The 23217-nt window shown below is 36.6% G+C and overlaps 3 protein-coding genes across 9 annotated transcripts; 1 reads left to right on the plus strand and 2 right to left on the minus strand.

Moving 5' to 3' along the window:
- Positions 1-482: 482 nt before the first annotated feature.
- yrt (erythrocyte membrane protein band 4.1-like yurt) lies at positions 483-2861 on the plus strand. Its single transcript, XM_088205775.1, has one exon. The coding sequence runs from the start codon at positions 536-538 to the stop codon at positions 2303-2305; it is 1770 nt and encodes a 589-aa protein (XP_088061901.1). The 5' UTR covers positions 483-535; the 3' UTR covers positions 2306-2861.
- A 2032-nt stretch (positions 2862-4893) lies between these two features.
- Positions 4894-12010, minus strand: Srrm1 (Serine-arginine repetitive matrix 1). 5 transcript variants are annotated; one of them, XM_088205774.1, is made up of 14 exons: positions 11923-12010; positions 11766-11855; positions 9370-9492; positions 9091-9227; positions 8235-8405; positions 8042-8157; positions 7818-7951; positions 7577-7745; positions 7372-7517; positions 7174-7297; positions 6944-7102; positions 6789-6878; positions 6460-6719; positions 4894-6389 (listed from the first exon to the last, which is right to left on the minus strand). In XM_088205774.1, the coding sequence occupies exons 4-14, from the start codon at positions 9091-9093 to the stop codon at positions 4984-4986; spliced, it is 2778 nt and encodes a 925-aa protein (XP_088061900.1). In that variant the 5' UTR covers positions 9094-9227; positions 9370-9492; positions 11766-11855; positions 11923-12010; the 3' UTR covers positions 4894-4983. The 5 variants fall into 5 exon arrangements, with proteins under 5 accessions (XP_088061900.1, XP_088061899.1, XP_088061897.1 ...); XM_088205773.1 differs by lacking the exon at positions 9091-9227 and having other exon boundaries at positions 6460-6710; positions 6944-7099; XM_088205771.1 differs by lacking the exon at positions 9091-9227 and having other exon boundaries at positions 6944-7099.
- Positions 12011-14847: 2837 nt separating this feature from the next.
- Pfas (phosphoribosylformylglycinamidine synthase) lies at positions 14848-22714 on the minus strand. Of its 3 annotated transcripts, none has more exons than XM_088205042.1 (20): positions 22649-22714; positions 21642-21925; positions 21276-21577; positions 21078-21214; positions 20891-21003; positions 20358-20611; positions 20039-20296; positions 19780-19983; positions 19530-19721; positions 18209-18364; positions 17844-17992; positions 17577-17780; positions 17187-17512; positions 16996-17111; positions 16497-16895; positions 16303-16407; positions 16085-16231; positions 15772-15997; positions 15446-15684; positions 14848-15115 (listed from the first exon to the last, which is right to left on the minus strand). In XM_088205042.1, the coding sequence occupies exons 2-20, from the start codon at positions 21914-21916 to the stop codon at positions 14928-14930; spliced, it is 3990 nt and encodes a 1329-aa protein (XP_088061168.1). In that variant the 5' UTR covers positions 21917-21925; positions 22649-22714; the 3' UTR covers positions 14848-14927. The 3 variants fall into 3 exon arrangements, with proteins under 3 accessions (XP_088061168.1, XP_088061169.1, XP_088061170.1); XM_088205043.1 differs by lacking the exon at positions 22649-22714 and adding an exon at positions 22490-22593; XM_088205044.1 differs by lacking the exon at positions 22649-22714 and adding an exon at positions 21990-22129.
- Between the last annotated feature and the right edge of the window lie 503 nt (positions 22715-23217).

Consider the following 23217-nt stretch of genomic DNA (forward strand, 5'->3'; position numbering starts at 1 on the left):
GGCTATGCAATAACATATTGAGTAAATACTCGATTTAAATGTAATAATTAAAAGCGTCAAAAATACTGGAACAGAAGAAACAATAGTTATAATATCTGGTACTGAAAAAATAAATTAACCAACGAAATTTCGTATTTACAATACGTAAAGAATACGTAAACTTTAAAAAAATTCATCAATGGAACAATAAAGAACACTCACCGATAAGCGTAAGGTTAAAATTTTTAATCATTTCAACGAAAATCGTATTCCTTGTGCTCATCTCACAAAAGAATTCGCGCTTTGTTTACGTGATACCAATGCGGCTACATAAAGAGTGTTTTCTATTATAAATAATTTGTGTCCTATATTGCACCGCATATAAAATGGTCAGCCCACCTATGCGTCAAAACGTAATAAGTAAGATACGAATGCATGAGTAAACGCACAACTAATTAAAATAAATATTTAATTTTGAAACAAAATATGTGCAACGAATGCGAGCTGGCAACCCCGTAGCGGGAGTCGGGAGTCGCGGGCGGCCGACGGCTGACGGATGCTGCGTTTTCTGTCGCGGCGGGGGCGCGGACCCCGCGGCGCGGCCGGGGGCGGCGGCGGCGACAAGCGCTGCGTCGCGTGCCGCATCGTGCTACTGGACGACACCGACCTGGCCGTCAGCCTGCCGAAGAAAGCCATCGCCGCCGACCTGTACGAGCAGGTGTTCTATTCGCTAGACCTGGTCGAAAAGGACTATTTCGGACTGCAGTATACCGACGCCAACGACGTCAAGCATTGGCTCGATCCCACCAAGACGGTGAAAAAGCAGGTGAAGATCGGGCCGCCTTTCGCGCTGCGGCTGCGCGTCAAGTTCTACTCTTCCGAGCCGAACGCTCTACGCGAGGAGCTCACGCGCTATCAGTTCTTCTTGCAGCTGAAGAAGGACGTGCTGGAAGGCCGGCTCGAGTGTCCGCGTTCGGCGGCCGTCGAGCTGGCCGCGCTCGCGCTTCAGTCCGAGCTGGGCGACTACGACCCCGAGATTCACTCGCCGGCCACCGTCTCCGAGTTCCGCTTTGTACCCGACCAGACCGAGGACGTGGAGATCGCTGCGCTCGAGGAGTACGCACGCTGCAAGGGCATGACCCCCGCGCAGGCCGAAGTCGCCTACCTCAACAAGGCTAAATGGCTCGAGATGTACGGCGTGGACGTGCACGTCGTGCTCGGCAAGGACGGCTGCGAATACCACCTGGGTCTCACGCCGACGGGGATCCTCGTGTTCGAGGGCCCGCAGAAGATAGGCCTCTTCTTCTGGCCCAAGATCGGCAAGCTCGACTTCAAGCGCAAGAAGCTGACTCTAGTGGTGGTCGAAGACGACGACCGCGGCCGCGAGCAAGAGCACACGTTCGTCTTCCGACTGCACAACGAGAAGGCTTGCAAGCACTTGTGGAAGTGCGCCGTCGAACATCACGCCTTCTTCCGGCTGCGCGCCTCCGTCAAGGGCCCCTCGGCGCGCCAGAACTTTTTCCGAATGGGCTCGCGATTCCAGTACTCGGGCAAGACTGAGTACCAGACGACGCAGCAGAACCGGGCGCGCCGTACGGTGCAGTTCGAGCGGCGACCCAGTCAGCGCTTCGCCCGGCGCCAGTCGCACGTCGTCCGGGAGAAGGAGCGCGAGCGGCAGGCGCGCCAGATGACCGCCGCTGAGCCTCAGGCCCAACCCCGACCTCCGTCTCCGCCCGTCCCCGACGAGAAGCTCGTGGACGTTGACGACCCGGAGCCGCCACCGCCCGAGCCCGTCTCCAAAGAGGACTCCGTCGCGGCCAAGTCGCTCTTCGACGACCCGCTCGGCGACCTGCTCAAGAGCCTCGTCAAGGAGAAGCTCGGCGCCGACGACTCCCGCAACGAGATTCGCGACGAGCCGTCCGCGTCCTCTCCCGAGATACCCAACAACCGCTCCAAGTACTTCGGCTCGTGCGGCAGACCGCTGCCGCCGGGCCAGCTCAAGTGCAACATCCTCAAAGCCAAGGACGACGAGGCTAAGTTCATCAACGACGCGTCCGTCTCGCCCGTTCCCTCGCTGCCGTCCCCCAAGGTGCTCAACGAGCCAGCGGCGCCCTCCTCGCCCGAGCCGAGCGAGCCCGACGCCGACCGCTACGTCTCCATCGTGGTGGTCGAACCCCCGACCGCCGTCTCGACGCCTCCGCTCGTCCAGACAGTCTCGCAGCTGTCCCCCTGGCTCGTCACGTCCGAGCCCGGCTCGCCGACGATCGCGGGCGACGGTGAAGTGACCATCGTGCACAGGAAGACCGTGATCACGACCCAGCTCTGAAGCTCTCTCTCTCTCCGTTTTGCATTTTTTAACGTGCCATCGCGTTTTATACGAACGCGCGAGCCCGATCGACCGACGCGAGAAGCGTCTTTTCCTATTTTTATAAAGGGAGAGCGACGTCGATTACGATCGCGCTTGACATCCTCCGCGGTGATCCAACCGCGAATATGAATATAGTGAAATTTTACATTTATAAAACGGGTGCGTAACCTTCCGACTGCGTTATATTATCGTATGTTATACTTAAATTTTCAACATATGCGTATTTCGCTCTATGTATTATTAATGTAATCGAAACATTCCTAATGTATTCTACGGCGTCGACGAGTCGCGCCGAGCCAACGAATCGACTGAAATATTGTAAGAAACGTCGACCAATTTTATCGTAAGACTTCCGTAACCTATCCGTCCGCCCTTGCCTTACGCAAAACGCGCAGCTCGATTGTATATACGAATAGATTTATATTATATTTCATTATGATAAAAATTATATTTTTAATGTATATTTATATAGAATGTTATTTCAGTATTGAATTATATTTTGACTATATTGAAATTTTTGCGTTTTATTTTCATTTTATTACATGCCATCGTGTTTTAAGATGTGTTTACTTTAACCCAACTTCGTTTCTTCTTATGACTAGATATAAGAAAGAGTTAAAAAGCAATTTTGTATAGTCTCGAATTATCTTTAATACGGTGGTCGATCTTTCACTGTTTTGACATACCCCAAATAATTACATATATAACTGAAGAAATAATAAATAAAAAACATTATGTTTATACAATATATTTTTTAATTTGATTTAATGTAAATATTTTCTTTAGAAAATAATACCAATAAATTTAACAGTATTAAATAAATGAACATTAGAAATATTTTATATTCATTTTATAAAAAATATTGAGAGCCTCTGAATTGATATAAAAAAAATCCACAAAAGACGAATAATATATAAAAAAATTGTAACGAAATTTAATAATAGAGAAGAGTTAAAATAAATTATTAAAACATACTAATAAAAAAAAGTAGTAAAATAAATCAAAACAATAAAACTGAGAATCACTGAATTTTTTCTATAATTTACAATAAATGCAATATAAAATAATAAATAAATTATAACAGAAATAATTATGAAAAATACGTAAAATTAACTCTCTCCAAGACTAACAAATGATGAAACGTTTTGAAATATTTTGAAGTTGAACGACAGTCATGCTCCTTGTAAAACTATTAAGGTATATCAGTAGAATTCTGCTGTTTGAGGTTGAAGATCGTTTGATAAGACTTGAAAAGAAGAGTTTGAGTTTTGTACGTACTTATGCTAATAGTCCTCGAACAACGAATAACTATCAGAAACTGATTCGTTTTTGATTCATCGATACCGTGATGAACGGGTCTTGTATCGTACGAAAACGCAGAATGGCTTTCTCCAAAACGAGAACCCCTCGACAAATAGGTATTCTAAAATCGGTTTAAATTTTTTTTAAATCTCGTTTATTTTTACTAGGTTTTTAACTCCCGCTGCTGAGAAACAACTCCACACCATAACTCAGCCTCCACTTTGCCGTTTAGTTGCCACAATACAGTTAGGACTCATTTTATTGTTGACTGTTCGTTTAATAAATACTCTCCGATTTGATCCAAGCATTTATTTTGATTCGTCAGACATTAAAATTTTGCACCAATCTTCAGATGTATAATTTCGATGCCTTAGTCCAGTCATTCCTCTTCTTTTCATTTTCTCGACGAAACAAAAGCTTTTTGGCAACAATGCATCCTCCGAGTTTCGCTATCTGCTTTAAACGGTTGATACTAATATTTTTTCAACAACTCTTTCTCACGGGAGCAAATTTATGTCGCCGTAAGCCTTCTATTTCTTTTACTTTATCACAACTTAATCCTGAATGTTTAAATGTATTAATAGCTTCCTGCACTCTGGTCTTAGAATAATTACATTTTTAAACAATACACTTATATCGCCAAGTTCTGTTATTTTGGTGAAGAGTGACGATTGTAGCTCTTTTTTCTGTCGCCATTGTAGCAAGATTTTCATTTTTAACACTCGCAAAACCAACACGTGTAAACAGTACAATAGTAACAAGTTCAATAAGACGAAACAAAATGAAAAAAAGTGCAAAACTTCTCAAGATTGTGATTTGTAGTTTTGAATGCCCATAAATGTCACATAGAAAAAAATTAAAAAATCCTCAGCATAGAAAAGAAAGGGCAAGTCTAAAAAAAAATTATGCAATACTATTATTATGGCAAATACAGAAAATAGTCTATTCTTTAATTGAGTTACAATATTTTTAATAGTTAAAATAAATAAGGGTGGATTCGTGACTAAACATCGTTGCAGGTTTTGGTCTTACTTTTCATCGGTAGTGTAGTGTATGTGAGAAGAAGAAATTTAAAAATCAATTAACGATAAAAAGTTTCAGAGCCATTTTATAAAACTGATCATATCATACGTTTATATAAAATGTTTATTATCGTAACTCTGTCAACCGCAATCTCGAAATGTCATTTTAAAACTGATAATACGCTCATGGTGTAAATGATACAGAATTATAAAAAAAAACTCTTTATTATCAGATATTTATTGAAGCATATGCGAATACTGAAATCATTTAAAACGATAAAGTACATTTACTTAATACGAAAAACATTGTAACTACTCCGAGGTGGACAAACTAGTTTGTCGCTTCATGGACTTGAGTGCCCTCTCCCTCAGTTTTTTCTCGAGATCCTCGTTGTTCACCTTCTCTTCCTCTTGTTCGCTGTCGGAGCTGTCTTTCTTGGCTTTCGTTGTTTTCTTGTGTTTCTTATGTTTCTTATGCTTCTTAGAATGTTTCTTGTGTTTCTTCGAATGCTTCTTTGACTTTTTCGGTTCGTCGCTCTCAGACTCGGATGACTCAGATACGTTTTTATCTTTCCTTTGTTTCTTCTTTCCGGCTTTGTCGCTTTCGGGAGAAGCCCCGTCCTTTTCGCGCTTTCGCGACTTACTCTCCGTCGTTTTTTTATTACCTTCGACTTCTTGAGTTTTAACTATTTTTTGCGTTTTCGATTTTTGTTTATCGGGAGACTTTTCCTTGATCCTGGAAGAATCGCTCAAGTCTCTCGATTTTCGGCTTTTCTTAGTCTCGGGTTCCGAACTGTCGCTAGATCTGGAACGAGCGCGTTTGACCTTGTCGTCCTTGGTCGTTTCGCTCTCGCTGTTACTTGCCGAATAAGTTTTGCCTTTAATTTCTACGTCAGAATTCGACGCCTCTTTTTTAGTTTTTTGAACTTCTTTATCTTTTTTACTTTTGTGTTTCTCCGGAGTGGCGTCCTTCTTAGCTTTCTTTGGTTTTTCTTCGGAGGCGACTTTGTTATCGTCCGAACTCTGCGAATCGTCTCGGCGAGATTTGCTCTTTTTAGATTTACCCTTCGTCTCTTCCGAACTGGACTCTTCGGACGTCGACGACGATGTTCGCTTGACCTTTTTCACTACTTTCACGTACTTCTTCCTCGAAGCTTTCTTAGCCCTCTTTTTCTTGTCGTCTTCGGAGTCGCTCGTGGAGGAATATTCGGACTCACTGTCGCTAGATGAAGATGATTTTTTCGCCTTTTTAGCATGTTTGCTATGCGCGCGTTCTTTACGTTTCAATTTAAGCTTTGACTTAGTTCTGGCGGTGCTACTTTTACCGGAACTTTCCGAATCTGAATGAGAAGCGGGTTTTCTTTTAGCCTTCGAGGCATCGTCTGTGTGCAATTTTGTGTTATCGTTTTTATCAGATTCGGACTTTTCCGCTTCTTTTAGCGCTTCAATTTCATGTTTCTTCAAGAACGGAGACGGGGTTCTGGACAAACTGCGCGACGTTCTATCAGTCTTGTCCTGCTTTGCTGTTTCGTCATCGGAATACAAAGTAGTAGGCTTTGATTTGTTCAATTCCACGCTCTTGTAATCAATTGTAATAGCCTCTACGGATCCGCGACTAGAACTGCGATAGGCTCTCGTCTCCTTTATTGGACTTTCTCTTTTGACTGCTTTCCTTTCCGCCGAAGTTCTTCTGTCGTTCGGGCTTCGATCTCGAGAACCTATATTTAAAAATATAATTTAAATATTTATAAATTTAATTGTATATGAACGCGTCAATAAAAAATTTACCCTTCTTTTCGCGACTGACTCTCTTTTCTCTACTGGGCAATCTTTCCCTGCTAGATTTCCTGTCGCGGCTATTGCGCTTTTCGCGACTAGTTCGATCGTTACTGACGCGTCTTTCTTGTCTTTCGCGACTGGGGCGCCTATCCCTGCTCCATCGGCGATCGCGACTTAGCCTCCTATCTCTGCTCCACCTCCTATCGCGTTCCCTAGATCTACCGACTCTTTCACGATCTCTACTCAGAGGCCGTCTATCTCTGGAACGCCTACGCGATTTTAGAAATATAGTACAATTTTTAAAAATATAACAGATCGATTAAAAGAAACTTAATCACCTCTCTCTGGATCTTTTCGTTCTAGATCTACTTCTAGACCTGCGTCTTTCTCGCTCTCTTCGCTCTATAGATCGACGTCTCTCGCGAGATCTATCAATAATAATTAAAATAGATAAACATATTTTTATCAAGTTATATACGTTTGATTAAATTACCTTCTTTCTCGTTCTCTACGACGACGATCCCTATCACGCTCGCGTTCGCGCTCTCTTTCGTATTCTCTACGTCGTCTATCTCTAGCGCGTTCTCTCTCCCTTTCGAGTTCCCGCTCTCTTTCTCTAGATCTATCGATCGAACGACGAGATCTACGACTACTAAAAATTAAATTTATACGTTACATTAGAAATTATACAAAATACACTGTTAAAATTAAAACAAACAATACCTATCTCTACGAGAATGTCGAGGACTCGGACTATTGGATGAATCTTTATTATTTCGATAGTGGCGTTTCTTCTGAATAGACGTCGACGATTTTCTTATCTCTGAACCATCTTTGCGACTCCGACCTATTGTATTTATATATTGTTAATATTTTTTTTCTTAAATATATCATCAGTAAGCTGTAAAATAAATAGCATACCACTCTTACTGGAATCGGAACTGGCGTGCCTTTTAGGGCTTTTATTAGCAGGACGTCCTGCAGATGAAGAACTGGAACTACTCGATGCTCTCTTTTTACCATTTTTAGAAGCAGAAGGGGGAGAAGTAGACTTTCTTTTGGACGACCTATTTAAGATGTAACATGAATTAAAATTATAAAAATTTAAAAAAATTTGAAGACATACCTGGAATCGGGAGATTTGTTTGCTGAACGATCTCGGTTCGGTCCTTTATCATTATCCTCCTTAGTTATTTTGTTTTGAACTTTATTCTGCGCTTCGTCTGGCGGATTAGTTTCACCGTTAAGAGAAGCATTCTTCTCTACGGTCGATTCTGGAGATTTGTTGCCATTTTCTATAAATATTCGATACAATGATGAAAAAAATCAAAGTATGTTATTCCGATTGAAAAGAAGTAATTTTATACCTTTTTTATTAGCGTCTTCTTTGTATAGATGCTTCGGTAGATCCGTGGCGAGACCCGGAGGACTGAGGTGACCTTTATCCTTCGAATGCGGCGGACTCTTGCTCTTGGTATCTCTTCTTCCTCTAGATCTTGATCTTTACAAAATATTAATTCCATTATTCGATTACTGTATTATTTCAATATATATATATATATATATATATATATATCTAGAATCTATATACCTTCGATGACTATCTCTCGAGCGATGATCGCGAGATTTAGATCTACTGCGATGGTGATCTCTCCTGCGATCTCTTCCGCTTCCTGCTTTTGCTTCTTTTGCTTTTTCGTCTTCTTCCTATTAATAAATATTTAAGATGTTCTTAAAAAAAATGATCTATAGGATTTATTTTGCTTTTATTAGCATCACATTACCATTCTTTTTTTTATTTCTTCTTTCTTCTGCTGCATAAAAGATTCGGGTATACCAGTTTCAGAAGCTTGGGCACTGAGGAGGAGATCCCAAAGTTCCCCCATAAAAAGCCGAGCATTTTTTCCATTTAAAAACCCCGTTAGATTTATCTGCATTTTCTTTGGACATGGAAACTAAACATATAAAATATATCAGATTATCGCTCAAATAAACCACATTTTACAAATATTTTTTTTTTTATATATATACTAATCCTAGACAAAAACTTTAATCATAATATCTATTTTATCTGGATAAAATGTATTTAATTATAATGTACGGCAATTTTCTACTACGATTATGATTATAATTTTTATTAATATAAATGCGGTTTATCAACGTTTGGAGCCAACAGTCATATCTATGCAATATTAAAGACACAATTGTAGGGTAGAAGCGCACCGGAGGCGCGCTGGTGATAGTTGATCGCCAGACGGTGAGGAGTGATGTGTTGATAAGCAGCGTCTGTAGCAGCACGAAGGCTTGAGTCGAGGGTCGGCGTAGCAGGAGGATCCCGCGGCGACAGGAAAATGATGCGAAGCGACATTATTGTCCAACGACGATCGAAGAATCTGTAAGGTTTCGATTATCCACCCGAGTAATGCGGAACTTCTAGAACGCTGTGGCCCCAAAGCTGAATAAACTCACATTTAACGCACATTTATGTATTATAGATAGATATATATTGGCCATCTGTTCGTAACGAAACTAAACATTTCGGCGTTATCGTTATCGTAAAAAAACCAAAACAATTATTATGTGAATGTTAAGCATTAATTAACGATCCAGATAGTTCTTAGGTAGTGTTCGCCGAAATACCATGAAAATTGGATAATTGGCCAGTGCTTAAGCAGGCGAAGGCAGCAAGGGAGCGGCGACAGCACGGCCAGGACAATGCAGGCTATTGCGCCAATGGCTCCACCACCGCTTCTTCCGTCAATAACAGACGTACGGAGCTAGTCGGGGTACAAAAATAATTTCCACACTGAATCAATATTTACTTTCGACGCCAATCTTTCAATTGTGGTAACTTTTAACACTAAAATTATGGTAAACAAAAAAAAAATTGCAGACACCGATCGAAATATGAAAATATACCTTCTCTTCCAGTTGATTGTTGACGTATTCTACGACAACGTCGTCTTCCATATTTAATAACTCCGTGATCTTCTTGGTGATCCATGGTTTTATCACATCCAGTTTTACCTTGGACATATCAACCTGAAATATTCAACTCTGTTTTAGGGTAGTAATATTCACATTTATAAGGTATAAACCGGGGCTTCAAACCATTATTTTTTCATTTTGGTTTTCGTTCCGGTTCAATTAAAAAAAATGTGGTTTAATTCTGGTTTTTGATTCCGAAAAAATAACGTTTTTCGGTTCAGCCAAAAATGAATAATTTTTTAAATATTTTATTTGTATTAAAAATTAATTTTCTACCATAATTTAGAACAATTTATTCATCTTTTTTAATACGCATACTACATGAATTGATACAATAATATAATATAAATAATAGTAATTAATTAAAGGTATAATAAGTATATAATATATGGTAATATAATCAATTAAAGGAACAAATTCGTAGTTACCTCTAATTATTAAAATATCTTTCCATGTATTTTTATTTAAACTATTTCTATTGTCTCATAGAATAAACTTTAAAGCAGAGAAGGCCCTTTCAACACCTTTATGTTATATTTATAGATTATCAATTTTCAATCCTAGTATTTTATTTATTGTTTTGCTTTCAAATAAAAAAAATTATTTGAAAGCAAAAGATTTGGAATTTTGACTTACAATTATTTTCATTATATACTTTTTGTGAATGTAAGATTCTGAATTTGTTTCAAAAATTTTCAATCGTTTCAAAGTTAAACAATACACCTACCTTGTAAATACACTATTTTATATTATAGAATTAATTTAAATAGATAAATTGCTAGCATTACATTGAGTTAACATTTTGTCGGGGAGTTTATGTCATCTTAACATTATATTGTGGTTAACATTTTGTCATGACACCGTTTATTTTACCCAATTGATGAGATAATGAACGAAGAAACAGCTACTAGCTATCTATTTGAGTTTTTATGTACTGCCGACAGGTAGTAGTACAAATCAGGCATGCAACATGGCACAATCAGGCTCAGCAGTAGCTTAAGTGAATAGTTGTAAGTGGAAAAACGCTCTGTCGTTTATTTTTTGAGTAGTAAAGGGAGTGGTACACATTGAAATGTATTAACGAAGCTCAATATGGCGATGTATGTCTGATAGTCCAGCAAGTGTATGAGTGCACTAAAAAGTTCTGAAACAATGTAAATTCTGTAGAAGACTTGGGGTAGGTACAGTGGGTAATGTCGTCCCGTGGAGTCATTTAAGCGTTTTTGTGAAACCTATTGAAGACGAGACGATATTCGCTCTTCTTAGGGAATAGCGTTTTCTTTTTTACTTCTTTGTTGCACGAGTATATGAAATGAGTGTTTCAGGCTCTTCTTTTCATTCTATCCCGAGTGATTCTTAGTATACTATCCCTGATATACCACATTCGTATATTTAATATGATAAGTTATGCTGGAGACAATCAATAGTTTTGCACCGATTTTCCCGACTGCGGCCGTCACTCACGATAGCCAGGTAGGATATAGAGTCTAGCTGTACTAACGTGAAAGCTCGACTAGGTGAGTGGAAATTGTTAATAGTTAGTGCCTGGATGCGAATTATCCAAATGCCCTCCCCCCCTCTTTTTATATATATATATATTTTACAATTTTCAAATACATATTTCAAATGATATAAATTTTAAGGAAATAAAAATTACCAATATAACGCAACTTTTCCCAATTCGTCATTACAAATTCAGCGTACAAGATTATATTGACTCTTTTTTAGTATGAATGAGGGATAATCAATGAATTGGCAATGGAAGGCAAAAATATTGAAAGAATTTCAGGAGTTTTTGCAAGGAATCGAAAGCTAGATTATTTATAAAATTCTTTTAATGTAAATATATATCTATATGAATATTTAGTGAAGCTCTCTACGATTTTGGATGTTGCATTTAAAAATTTGACCAGAAAGGATCAAACGTAGATATAATTGTGCGGCTATTATAAGGGCAGGATCTGATATGATCCTTTAGAACCACATAAATCGATAATTCGATTTGGTCAGTACTAGTACACCAGCACGCTGGGGCTATAAATCACAAAGTGTACGTATCAATTGAATTGAATTGGCGTCTATTAGAAAAACGATAAGGAAGTCGTGCTAAATGTATTTTTATAGCAATAATAACGCAATGCTTCCTATTCACGGCTCGTTTCTCAAAACCTATAACAACAATATTAGTAACACTAATGATATAGCCGACGCTGTCTGTACATAGACAACTAGCATTTATTAGGTTATGTATAATCCGACTAAAACATATCATAATCGATCGAGACGTTAAATAAATATACGTTGAAACAGCATTGAAGCCGCATTACCTGCTGGGTGAGGCAATCCCCGAACTTCATCTGTTTGAGGAGTTTTTTCTCCTTATCGCTGAAGCGCGTGTCCTGCTCCGCCGTCGTACCCTGCGGCGATAACAATGTGAAAAATATGTCGACACTTAATGCGGGTCTTGTGAAATGCTCTAATTACCGTATACATGGCGGCTGTTTGCGGCAAACCGAATGATTATAAATCTAGACCCGGACACGACATGGCGCCGACGCTCGATGATCTGAGTGTTACCATACGAAACACAACGCCATCGTGCCGCTTCGCCTCTAACAACGAGGGGTAATATCGAATATATAAAAACATTGTCTTTTTATTGTCCCAAAACAATCTGTTAATTTATTTGTGCTGGATAACATTTTTCTTTTACATGTATTTTAATCTTTTCTTAACTCTCATGAAACTAAGCGGGGTACAGTCGTATCCCAAAATTATTATTATTTAAGCTATGTGTTAAATAAATATTAATACAGTAGAACTTTGCTTAACGAGCGCCTCTCATAACGAGCTAAACAAATCGTAGAAAAATTACGGTCGAACGGATAAAAATTTGAAATCCGGGATCAAAATTATCACAGGCCTTATTACATGATGCCAAACATCATGTAATAAGGCCTGTGATCGTAAGATATTTAGCTGTCATCGACTAACTGTCTGACAAACTATACCTCTCGTTCGGCATTAATCAATTTTCAATTTTACATTAATTCATATGGGAAAATTTGTTTCGCTTAACGAGTATGTCACATTACCATAAAATGACTAGACATCCTCCTTTGAGAAGGATTGTCTTCCTATTATATTCCTTTTGTCCACTTTGAACAAAAATTTTCAAAATAACCTTTTTCTACCAGCAGAAATGTGTCCTTTGTCCTCCCCAAACAAAAATTTCCGTAATTGCCCTTTTTATATCTCACTATAACAAAAAAACAAACAGAACAATATAAACAATTCTATAAGTATTCAGAAATATAATCACAAATGCAGAGTAAAAAAAACATATAAATTTAGGAATATTTTCTTTATTAGTCGAACATTTGGTGTATTTCATTATTTATGAAAAATAATATCAACTAAATGACCGCCTCTGTAGAAACGACTCATAGGCCGGTTTCACACGTGCCGGATGAATTCACCCGGTACCGGGCCGGCGCCGTTTACAAAGCTTTCACACGTAGCCGGTCTCTGGCCGGTTTCTGGCCGGTTTCTTCCCAACCCGACCTATACCCCGTTAACTGGTGCCAGTAATTTAGGATTAACGGCTTCACATAAGTCCTTCCACACATTTCGCGTTATTTTTTTATTTTTGTATGTATTCTACTAAGATAATTAAAAGAGATTACATTAATATAATTAAAATTTCGAGGTCTATTTCTTCCGCTATTGCCTAAACACGAGGAATATGTATTATATTTTATTACAAGATACCACAATCACTGTCAACGGCCCGGTTCATGTTTGAGTTTTACCCCCACCACACTCAATTCGGTACCCGGCGCCGGACAGTTTAGTGAGCGTGGCCGGCGACAACCCGGCAGCCAGCGCCGAGCCGGCGCCGGGTAGATTTGTCCGGCACGTCTGAAATGATAGGTACTAGCCCATGCAACACCATCCCCACTACATGGCGCTGGCCCGGTGCCGGGAAAATCCACCCACCACGTGTGAAACCGGCCTTAGGCCGGTTTCACACGTGCCGGATGGATTTGCCCGGCGCCGTGTAGTGGGGGTGGTGTTGTATGGGCAGCGTCGGGCCGGCGCCGGGTAGATTTGTCCGGCACGTCTGAAATGATAGGTACTAGCCCATACAACACCACTCCCCACTACACCCGGCACGTGTGAAACCGGCCTTAGTGCTAGGCCGGTTTCACACGTGCCGGATGGATTCACCCGGCACCGGGCCGGCGCCGTTTACAAAGCTTTCACACGTGGCCGGTCTCTGGCCGCGCTCACTAAACTGTCCGGCGCCGGGTACCGAATTGAGTGTGGTGGGGGTAAAACTCAAACATGAACCGGGCCGTTGACAGTGATTGTGGTATCTTGTAATAAAATATAATACATATTCCTCGTGTTTAGGCAATAGCGGAAGAAATAGACCTCGAAATTTTAATTATATTAATGTAATCTCTTTTAATTATCTTAGTAGAATACATACAAAAATAAAAAAATAACGCGAAATGTGTGGAAGGACTTATGTGAAGCCGTTAATCCTAAATTACTGGCACCAGTTGACGGGGTATAGGTCGGGTTGGGAAGAAACCGGCCAGAGACCGGCTACGTGTGAAAGCTTTGTAAACGGCGCCGGGTGAATCCATCCGGCACGTGTGAAACCGGCCTTACAGTACGACCTTCATCGTTTTCAAAAAAGTAAGGTCCAATGACGCCACCTGATTACAATGCGCACCAGTCGCTTCTTGGACATGTAATGGTCTCTCGTGAATCACGTGAAGATTTTCCTCACCCATATGCGACAATTTTGCTTATTAACTTTATCAGAGATGTGGAAATGTGCCTCGTCAGAAGAGATTTTCTTTGGAAAATCAGCATCAACTTTCTGCTGCTCCAATACCCAATTTGCATAAATTATTCGCTGTCTGTGGTTTTGTGATATCTGAATTTTATACGAGTGTAAGTGCAAGTCCAGATGCACAATGCACTCAAGAGAGCTATAATAAAAGTCCAAAAGCTGTGATCACCGACGAATTGGTAATTCCCAGTCACACGTTAATTTACAGTAGCAATATTCTCAACTGAATGGCGCCACGATTGTTGAAGTTGGCAATGGTTTCGGACATAAAGAATATTTTTGTAAATTGATACAAAATTATTGTTTTTATATAACATTTTAATAATTGCACTGTTGTTACGTTTAATTTACACTATTTTTATTTGTATTTATATATTGTATTTCGGTACGCGAGGGTTTAGTATCTCTTACTAACAAGTGATTCATGCATAAGAACTATTTTATTTTATTTTATATGGAAATAATATGTTTTCATAAGAAAGTTGAATATGGCATACATTTGAGTGATCGAATTAATTGCATATCTACTAAAAATAATATGGTATTTATTATTAATATATTTTCAAAAATATATAATTTTTAACACAAGTAGAAATGTTAAACATTAATCATATTCATATATCTAATTAATTATGGAATGTTTAGCTGCCCAAGCATAAGCATTTTCGAACATTCTTTGCCACGGCGAATCCATTGAATTTGCAGTATATGGCATAGGATAAGCGCACTGCCATGTTAGTGTGCAACGTTCAGGATGTGGCATTATCGCTAAATGTCGTCCGTCAATTGAGCAAATACTTGCTATACCATCTAAACAAAAAACAGTGATTAAAGTTATTACGTGTTTTATAAAAAAAAAACATATTTTATATAAGAGGGCAAATTAAATTAGCAATATATAAAATTATTTTTCCATAAAACTTGAAAAGAATCGTTTGTGCATTACTGTTGGACAAATTGGTCAAAATAGTGAACACCTAATGAATAATTCTCTGCTTTGAATATTAAATTAATACATTTTTTTAATTATATTTTTCAATCATTAGCTTCATAAAAAAAACTTTGTTAATTTATACTTATGTTATACACTCTCCGTTGATTTTTCAATAGGTAAAATACTAGTATTATAAGGTAACACACCTGGGCTACCATTAGGATTCATTGGATACTTTTCTGTGATACTTCCATCGTCGTTGAGATACTGTAAGCAAATTTGCTCATTCGTTTTTAAACTGTTTAATATATAATCATTCTTGAATGTAAATCGTCCTTCTCCGTGTGCAACCCAAATGCCGAGTTTGGAACCCTCCATGTTTTTAAACCAAACATTGGTTCCTTTGCCTTTATTGATTCCAACGCATGACCAACGACATTCAAATCTAAACCAATAAGCATATATATGTATTATGATATAATATTATACAAACAATTTCCACTATATAGTACATAAATATATAAATATATACCTTTCAGATCTATTATGATCGAGAACCACTTCCGGTACCATCTTAACACTGTCAATTGATTTATTAGACGTTCCAATCCAACCTATTAGTGCCATCAGTTGACATCCATTGCAAACACCTAATGAAAATGTATCTTTTCTGGTAAAAGCAAAATTATCAAATTGTATGCGAAGATCGTCATTGAAAAGTATACTGGCAGCCCATCCTTTAGCTGAACCGAGAGTATCTATTGACAATTGATTTGTGTTAGTAATAACAGAAATACATACATATATACATACATATGTACATAATTATAAATAAGAAAACATACCAGCATAACTAAATCCACCAGGAAATACAATACCCTGAAATCTATCTAATGTTATAGATTTCACTGATAAGTCATGCATTGTGACATCATAGACTTCAAACTGAGCTTTCATTAATGATGCAATCATTTCGCGATCTCCGTTAATACCTTAATAAACATATTTGTAATACAGATCTTCTATAAAATTATTTTCATTATAATGAAATAATTTACAATACCTTCTTCTCTGATAACAGCAACTTTAATAATGGGAGACGTTTTCAATAGAATTTGTTCTGAATTAAAGCTTATATTATATTTGGGTCCAGTTCTATGCTCAAATCCTAAGATAAAACATTTAGAAAATACACTTCAGATAATTTAGTATTACATTTAATTAACAATAAGTATTAAATATTTTCATATAAATTACCATTCCATTCTTCTTCCACGCATTCAGAATTAGCTTGAAGAAGTTCCAATCTATAACTCACTTCCTCCCACATCTTGAACAACTTGCTTAGTTTAGCATTTAAAACTATTTCACCGTTGAACACAATTTTAACTGCAGACATCATTCCAAACTCTCCTGTAGTTCCAATTTTGTGACAATTGACACCCATTTTTCGATATTCTACAGTGCAATGATCGACATCTTCAGCTGTAACTTCCAATATAAGACCCAGCTCTTCATTGAATAGTACGTCTATACAATTTGCTGTAGATATCTGTATATTTATATCGATTCCGCGCATTCCAGCAAACGCCATTTCGAGGACAGACGTGATAAATCCTCCATCGCTAATATCATGACCGGACAATATTTTACCTTCTAAAATTGTAGATAAAAAATACATTATTGTAAATATCATGAACATTTATTTGTAGCAGTATCAGGAAGCATCCTTATAAAATCTAGTTTGATAACATACGTTTTATTAATTTTTGTGTTACAATGAATGCATTTTTCAACATCTTTGGATCATCAACATCTGGGCATCTGTTACCTTGCTGTTTAAAACATTGCGCTAGAGCCGATCCGCCTAATCTAAATTAATGAAATAATAAATTAGGGTAAATGATAACTTTAATTGTATATGAATGTAATGAAATCCAAAAGTACCTATATTTATCAGCAGTTATAGGAATCCATAATAGCGTTGATCCAGTTTTCTTTAGATATGGTTCTACTTTGATTGTAATATCTGGACAAGGAGCATATGTCGAGATTACCAATGTTCCGGGAGATTTAACTGTCTTTCCGTTTACCCCGGCTGACATCGATAAAGAATCTTTACCACCGTCGATTGCGATCTCAAGCTGCGACATTAATTCGCACATTGCGTTACAAGCTATAGCCAACTTTCCGCCTTCGCTGCCTGTTTTTCCGCTCCACATCCAGTTACCTGAACATTTCACATCTGATAGACTTGTAATGGCAGCAAACACCTATCAATGAATATATAATTATATATTTTCTAAAATAATATATTATTAATTACGAATTATGTACTAAGTTTGTTAGCGCTTCTCCGACTGACATCCTAGCACCAGCTTTAGGATCAATCAAACCCTTAATCGGTTGAGTTCCAATAGATGTGGCTGATCCAACCTTGTCAAAATGTGAAAGAGCAATTATGCCATAATCGGCTAGAGGAGTATGTAATGGTCCGACACACTGTTGTTGAGCAAGAAGTCCAGTAACACACCTATCCACCTATTGCAATGAACACATTGTATGAAATATGGTTGTTTTTATATAAGCCACATTTAAACTAACCTTATTAGTCAAATATCTTTTACTTCCGACTGACACAATTCTGAAAACTCTCTCCAGTGCCTCTAGCACACTAAGTTTTGGTGGCAAGCTTAGAGGTACTGTCTCAGTAGGCTTATTTGTTAAATTAAATACTTTTCTTGGCATTTTACCTATAAAATAAAATAAAACAAATTTGTTACTTAAAAAAACGTTAATAAAACTATGCAACGGGATTCTAGCCACAAAGATTATATAGTACTATATGAATTTTCTTAATTTTTTTGAAAAAATGAGAAAAAACAATAAAAGATTTGATATCTTATATTGAGTTTTAATAACTTTGTAGCAAAAAAGTGTAATATTGTTGTAGTTTAATTATAAAATACCTAACACAGCATCTAAATCAAGATCAAATGGTAATGTTTTATCGCCGTCTTTATAATGATCGATATTTTTCATGTGATCCTCAATTAACATGACACGTCCATTTCCTGTTACTTCACCAACAAATGATATTGGACATCGTTCTCGTTGGCAAATATCTAAAAATTAAAAAAGTTATTTCAATCATATTAGATTAGCGGTAAGCAGCCTTTTATAAGCTAGTTTAAAAATAAATCACATTTACAGGTAAAATAAATAAAAGTTTTAACATTTTACAACAACTTAACCATCGAACTTTGGTATTTAAAATAACATCGCCATATTCGCTTTGCATATCTATAAAAAAATTTTAATTACTGATAATTTAGCCATTGAGATCTAGAAAAATTTACAGTTTTGATTATCGGTGTGACAACATTTGGCATTTTTAATATTTTTACACACAAATTTTCTTGATGCAAATGCAATGATGATTTCCCATTTTGTAACCTGCATCACATCTTTGGTTAGAAGTCATGATATTCCAATATTCGCACTAGACATGGCTCTTGCTCCGTCTGTTGATATTCCTACAATATTTTCTATTAGGATATTAATTCGGCAAAAAACGCTTTTCAATTCTTCATAAATATCTACTCCCACGGTATTTATTTTCAATGTGACTCCTAGTTCTTCGATTAAACTAAAACTGGAATCCGTTACTCTTAACAAAAAAAAAACAGCAAATTGTGCTGTGTCACTAATGTCACAACTTGATCATTCATGATCTTTTTACCAAACAGAAATTGATCTGATTGACTTTAAGTTGATTGGCGTATTTCTAGTTTTTAAAGATATTCGCTGTAGTATTTAGTTACTAGTCTGTTATTAAACACATTCCATATTGTTGTAATTTAAATGGATAGCTAAGTAACTACCTACATTATATTATGTTAAAAAGAAAGCAGCAGAAAGTTCTATAATTTTTTTAATGTCACTAGTGTTTCATTCAAATGTTTTTAATGCAGAAAGACAAACTTTGAGAATAATAACATAAATATAAGTTTAATGTATATATTATATTTTAATGAAAGATTTACTGTATGTAGTAGAAACATTGAATCAAAACAGTCAACCAACGATAATCACTCTTTATAGCGATAGTCTTAACATGATGGCCGTACTAAGTTAATAGTTAATTGAATAAATATTATGTATATGTGGTAATAAATAAGTGTTATGTAAAAACAAGATCATTTTAATTAACATCTCTTCATAGCTCAAATACATAAGTTTACTGCTATGGATTCATAGTAATATATTTATATTATATTTTAAACTAACCTTCTAGCATTTTTCTATCACTCTTATTGCATGTGAAAGCATTGCTCTCTTGATATTCAGCCCCCCATAATTCCATCGTCGTTATAGTTGGATCACCAAGCTTAAATTCTTTGGTAAATATAACGGCACCTTTTGGTTCTACTAGTTCTTTTAAGACGTTACCATTCCCGCCAGCACCTTGATCATGAATGGCTGAAAAAATATATATAAAAATATTTGCTTCAAGCACATAAATTGCAATAAACATTACCTTGAATCGGATTTGTTGAAGTTTCAAGACAAGCACGAACGGCTCGATTCAATCGATTTCCCATCTCAGGATCACCACGTTGAACGGCTCCAAAGTCAAGAGCTGCACTACGTTCATTATCGCCTTGCACGGCTACTGAAGATGCAGCTCCACCGCCAACACCAATTCGATATACTGGTCCACCAAGTTTCACCACCAACATTTCTAAACATCATATTATGAATATCTATAACCCAAATTGTATACCACATCGAATTACCTTCGGTAGGTGGTATCTTATCAATCATATCATGAGGCATATAACCAATGCCACCAGTAAACATAATGGGTTTCACAAATTCATCTCTTTGATCATCTTTCTGAAGTCCGTACGATAAAACGAAACCAGTTATAATTGGTTCACCGAATTTATTGCCGTAATCGGAAGCTCCGTTACTGGCTTCTATTAAGATTTCAAGTGGAGAAGCAAAGTTATATGGATACGGCAAATCGTCGTCCTCCCATGGTAGATTTAAACCTGTAGAATATTAACATACTTTAATATTGTTTTTTAGTATATAATTTAAACATTTTATTACCAGGAATCTTTAAACATCCTACGCAATATCCGGCAGTACCAGCTACGGTATGCCCTCCCCTGCCGACGGCTTGGACGTCTCTTATTCGGCCACCAGTGCCAGTTGTAGCCCCACTAAAAGGAGCTACAGCCGTCGGCATGTTGTGAGTTTCAGCAGTGAATATTATATCAGAGTTCACAGTTTCTAAATTAACTTTTGAAGGAGATTTAATATCACTAGGTACCAGTTTTGTATGTGAGAATCCTTTAATAGCACTGAAACATACATTTTGACAAATATCTATAAAAAAAATTGAGATGACCTTGATCTAACGACTAAAATTTTAATTAAATTTTAATATTAGGCTTTACTCTAGATTTGTTTGGTAACTTTAGAAAAAAACGTTGATGTATAAAATTAATTTTGCTAGTATTTATTCTGCACATACCCGTGAAATTGACACGGTAACAAAGAATTTTATCAAAGTGTGCCATTGTTACCAAGAATGAATTATTTATATAAATAAATTAGTTATATATTTTATTGGAAAATACCTGCTGTTATCACTAAATTTAATCACATTGTTGCAGTTGGAAAACTTTTGTGTTTCCATGATCATTTCCATCAGTGATTTATCATATTTCACTCCATCTATCACAATTTCACCCTATAAATATTCCTTAATGTGTAAAAGTGAATCTTATATATTTATATCCGTTACAAAAAATATGTATTACATACCTTAAAAAACCAATGTCTGGAATGTTCGCTATTGCTTTGAGCTAAATCAAAGCATTCAACGCTCGTGGGATCTCTTTTAAGTCTCGTTTGAAATAAATTTGTATAAAATTCAATATCCCAACTATCAAAAGCCAATCCTAAAATATACAATATTTAATATGTCATATTTTAAAAACATAAATCACAATAATAAGTTACCTAATTTCTTATTAACTTCCTCAAGAGCTATTTTTCCTTTTTCTAACAAAGGCACTGAGAACCACGGTTCTGTTTCTTTTGGTAAACTTTCATTGAAACTATCAATTGGTAAATTATCCTCAGAGTAAATACACTGCGTCATACGATCATACAAAGCCTTTGAAATTTCATCACCCGTTTTGATTTGAGATGTAAAAGTAACGAGATATCGTCTCGACGATTCAATTCTAGCAACATTTTTGATTCCGATTATTTGGCACATTTGTACAGCATTGCTGGAATCGGCCGTTGAAAAATTAAACCTAAAAGCAATTACGTTAATATTATTTTATGTATAGTACATAAATTAATTAATTAATTTTCTACCTTGGACCACATTCAATTAAGACCTGGTTCGATTCAACTTGATCGAAGTTAGTAGCATTTTTTAGGTCTCCCGGTTTCAAAGGCGATGAGAGTAGCCATTTAATTTTATTTTCATGATCAGCGTTCAATTTGGATGAAGTTTTAATTTCAATGTGATAACACACCTCGGTCAGTAACGATTGGACGTTGCTATTGATGGACTTTAGCTTTTTCAAGATGTCGTTGGTCTTGTGCGGACTGAAGGCAGGCGATACGAAATATCGAATGATCGGCATGGTGTTAAACTGAAAAAGTAGATGCGAAAGTAGGTAATTTAACTACAACACTTAAATATTTCATGTAACGAACACTGAAGCAATCCGATATTTGCTGCAATTTGTAAATTACTGACGCATATACTAATGAGAGCAATAGTTCATAACAATCAACATGTTATCTATTTTTCCAAAAGGTCATTTAAAAGTTCATTGTTTTCAACATTTTTAGCACTTATAAAAATAAAATAATAAATTATTGCAAAATATTATTGAGCTATAAAAATTGTAAAATATTATTGGGAATTGAAATAAGGTGAATTGATGAATTAAAAATGGATATTTAATTTAAGATCAGTTGACATTTAAAATTTCGTAAAAAATATTAATTTTTCCTTTAAAATCATTTATATAAGGTAAAACTTTTTATTCTTATTCTTATCATCATCGTAACAAAATAATCAATGGTTAAAACCACGTGCGCAACGACCTTGTTTACATAGTTAACAATTCAACTTGTGACCTTTATAAAACTGCTCAATATCAGACATATCAGAATAATAATTATGGGATTTCGTTGATAAGAATATATACTTAGGTAAATAACTCGTGCTTCGAAACGTCGTCGAGTACTAACGGTAAAAAAGAAATAAAGCGGTATAAAACGCTGATAAACATGCTTACGTCGAACGCACGATAAATAATTTCCAGTGCTAACAAATATTTAGTTAAAGTACATTTAGTTTTACTTACTATTGCGTTGTTTTCTGGGTAAATTTGAGAAGCAAGTCCAATCCGTAAACCGACGATTCAAATTCTAAGTTAAATTGACAAGGTCAAACTTGTTAAAAAAACATTGCAAATAAAAAACTTATCGTATTTTTAAGCTAAATAAATAATTATGATATATATATTGATAAATCTTTTATTTTTTTTGTACAAATAACTAAATTATAATTTATTATCGATTAGAGTGGGGTAATATGGAACATTTATATTCTGACAAAAAAATTGTACGAAATGATCGTAAAATCGTAAATTGAAGGTCAATATTTTGAATAAATATTGGCCGAATCATTCCTCTAAACCATGGTTTCCCAAACTATGTTCCGCGGAACACTGGTGTTCCGCGCATCCAAAATAGGTGTTCCGCGGAGCCTGAATAGATATTTCACAAAAATTTAGAGTAGATTAAAAAAATTGTTAGTCTTGCTAATACATAAAAATTGTTCATAAATCTGATAATAAAGCTTGAAAATATGTGTTAAATATTCAACCTTGATGTGTATAAATTCTGGAGGGAAAAGTTTCATAAGTCGGTG

This window comes from Plectrocnemia conspersa, unplaced genomic scaffold, assembly GCF_051122295.1.
Source record: "Plectrocnemia conspersa isolate PC_06_02 unplaced genomic scaffold, ASM5112229v1 ptg000002l, whole genome shotgun sequence".
Taxonomy (NCBI): Eukaryota; Metazoa; Arthropoda; class Insecta; order Trichoptera; family Polycentropodidae; genus Plectrocnemia; species Plectrocnemia conspersa.

What these genes read in the sequence shown, in the direction of transcription:
- yrt (XM_088205775.1), top strand. Translation starts at nt 536, where the DNA reads ATGCTGCGTTTTCTGTCGCGGCGGGGGCGCGGACCCCGCGGCGCGGCC.
- Srrm1 (XM_088205770.1), bottom strand. An exon ending in GGGATTGCCTCACCCAGCAG is followed by an intron (nt 9,493 to 11,765) that starts GTAATGCGGCTT and finishes TGAATATTTCAG; the next exon opens with GTTGATATGTCCAAGGTAAA. An exon ending in TTCCGATTCCAGTAAGAGTG is followed by an intron (nt 7,298 to 7,371) that starts GTATGCTATTTA and finishes TAAATACAATAG; the next exon opens with GTCGGAGTCGCAAAGATGGT.
- Pfas (XM_088205042.1), bottom strand. Translation starts at nt 21,916, where the DNA reads ATGCCGATCATTCGATATTTCGTATCGCCTGCCTTCAGTCCGCACAAG. An exon ending in TTCAACAAATCCGATTCAAG is followed by an intron (nt 19,722 to 19,779) that starts GTAATGTTTATT and finishes ATATTTTTTCAG; the next exon opens with CCATTCATGATCAAGGTGCT. An exon ending in CGTGGAAGAAGAATGGAATG is followed by an intron (nt 16,408 to 16,496) that starts GTAATTTATATG and finishes GTTTTATCTTAG; the next exon opens with GATTTGAGCATAGAACTGGA.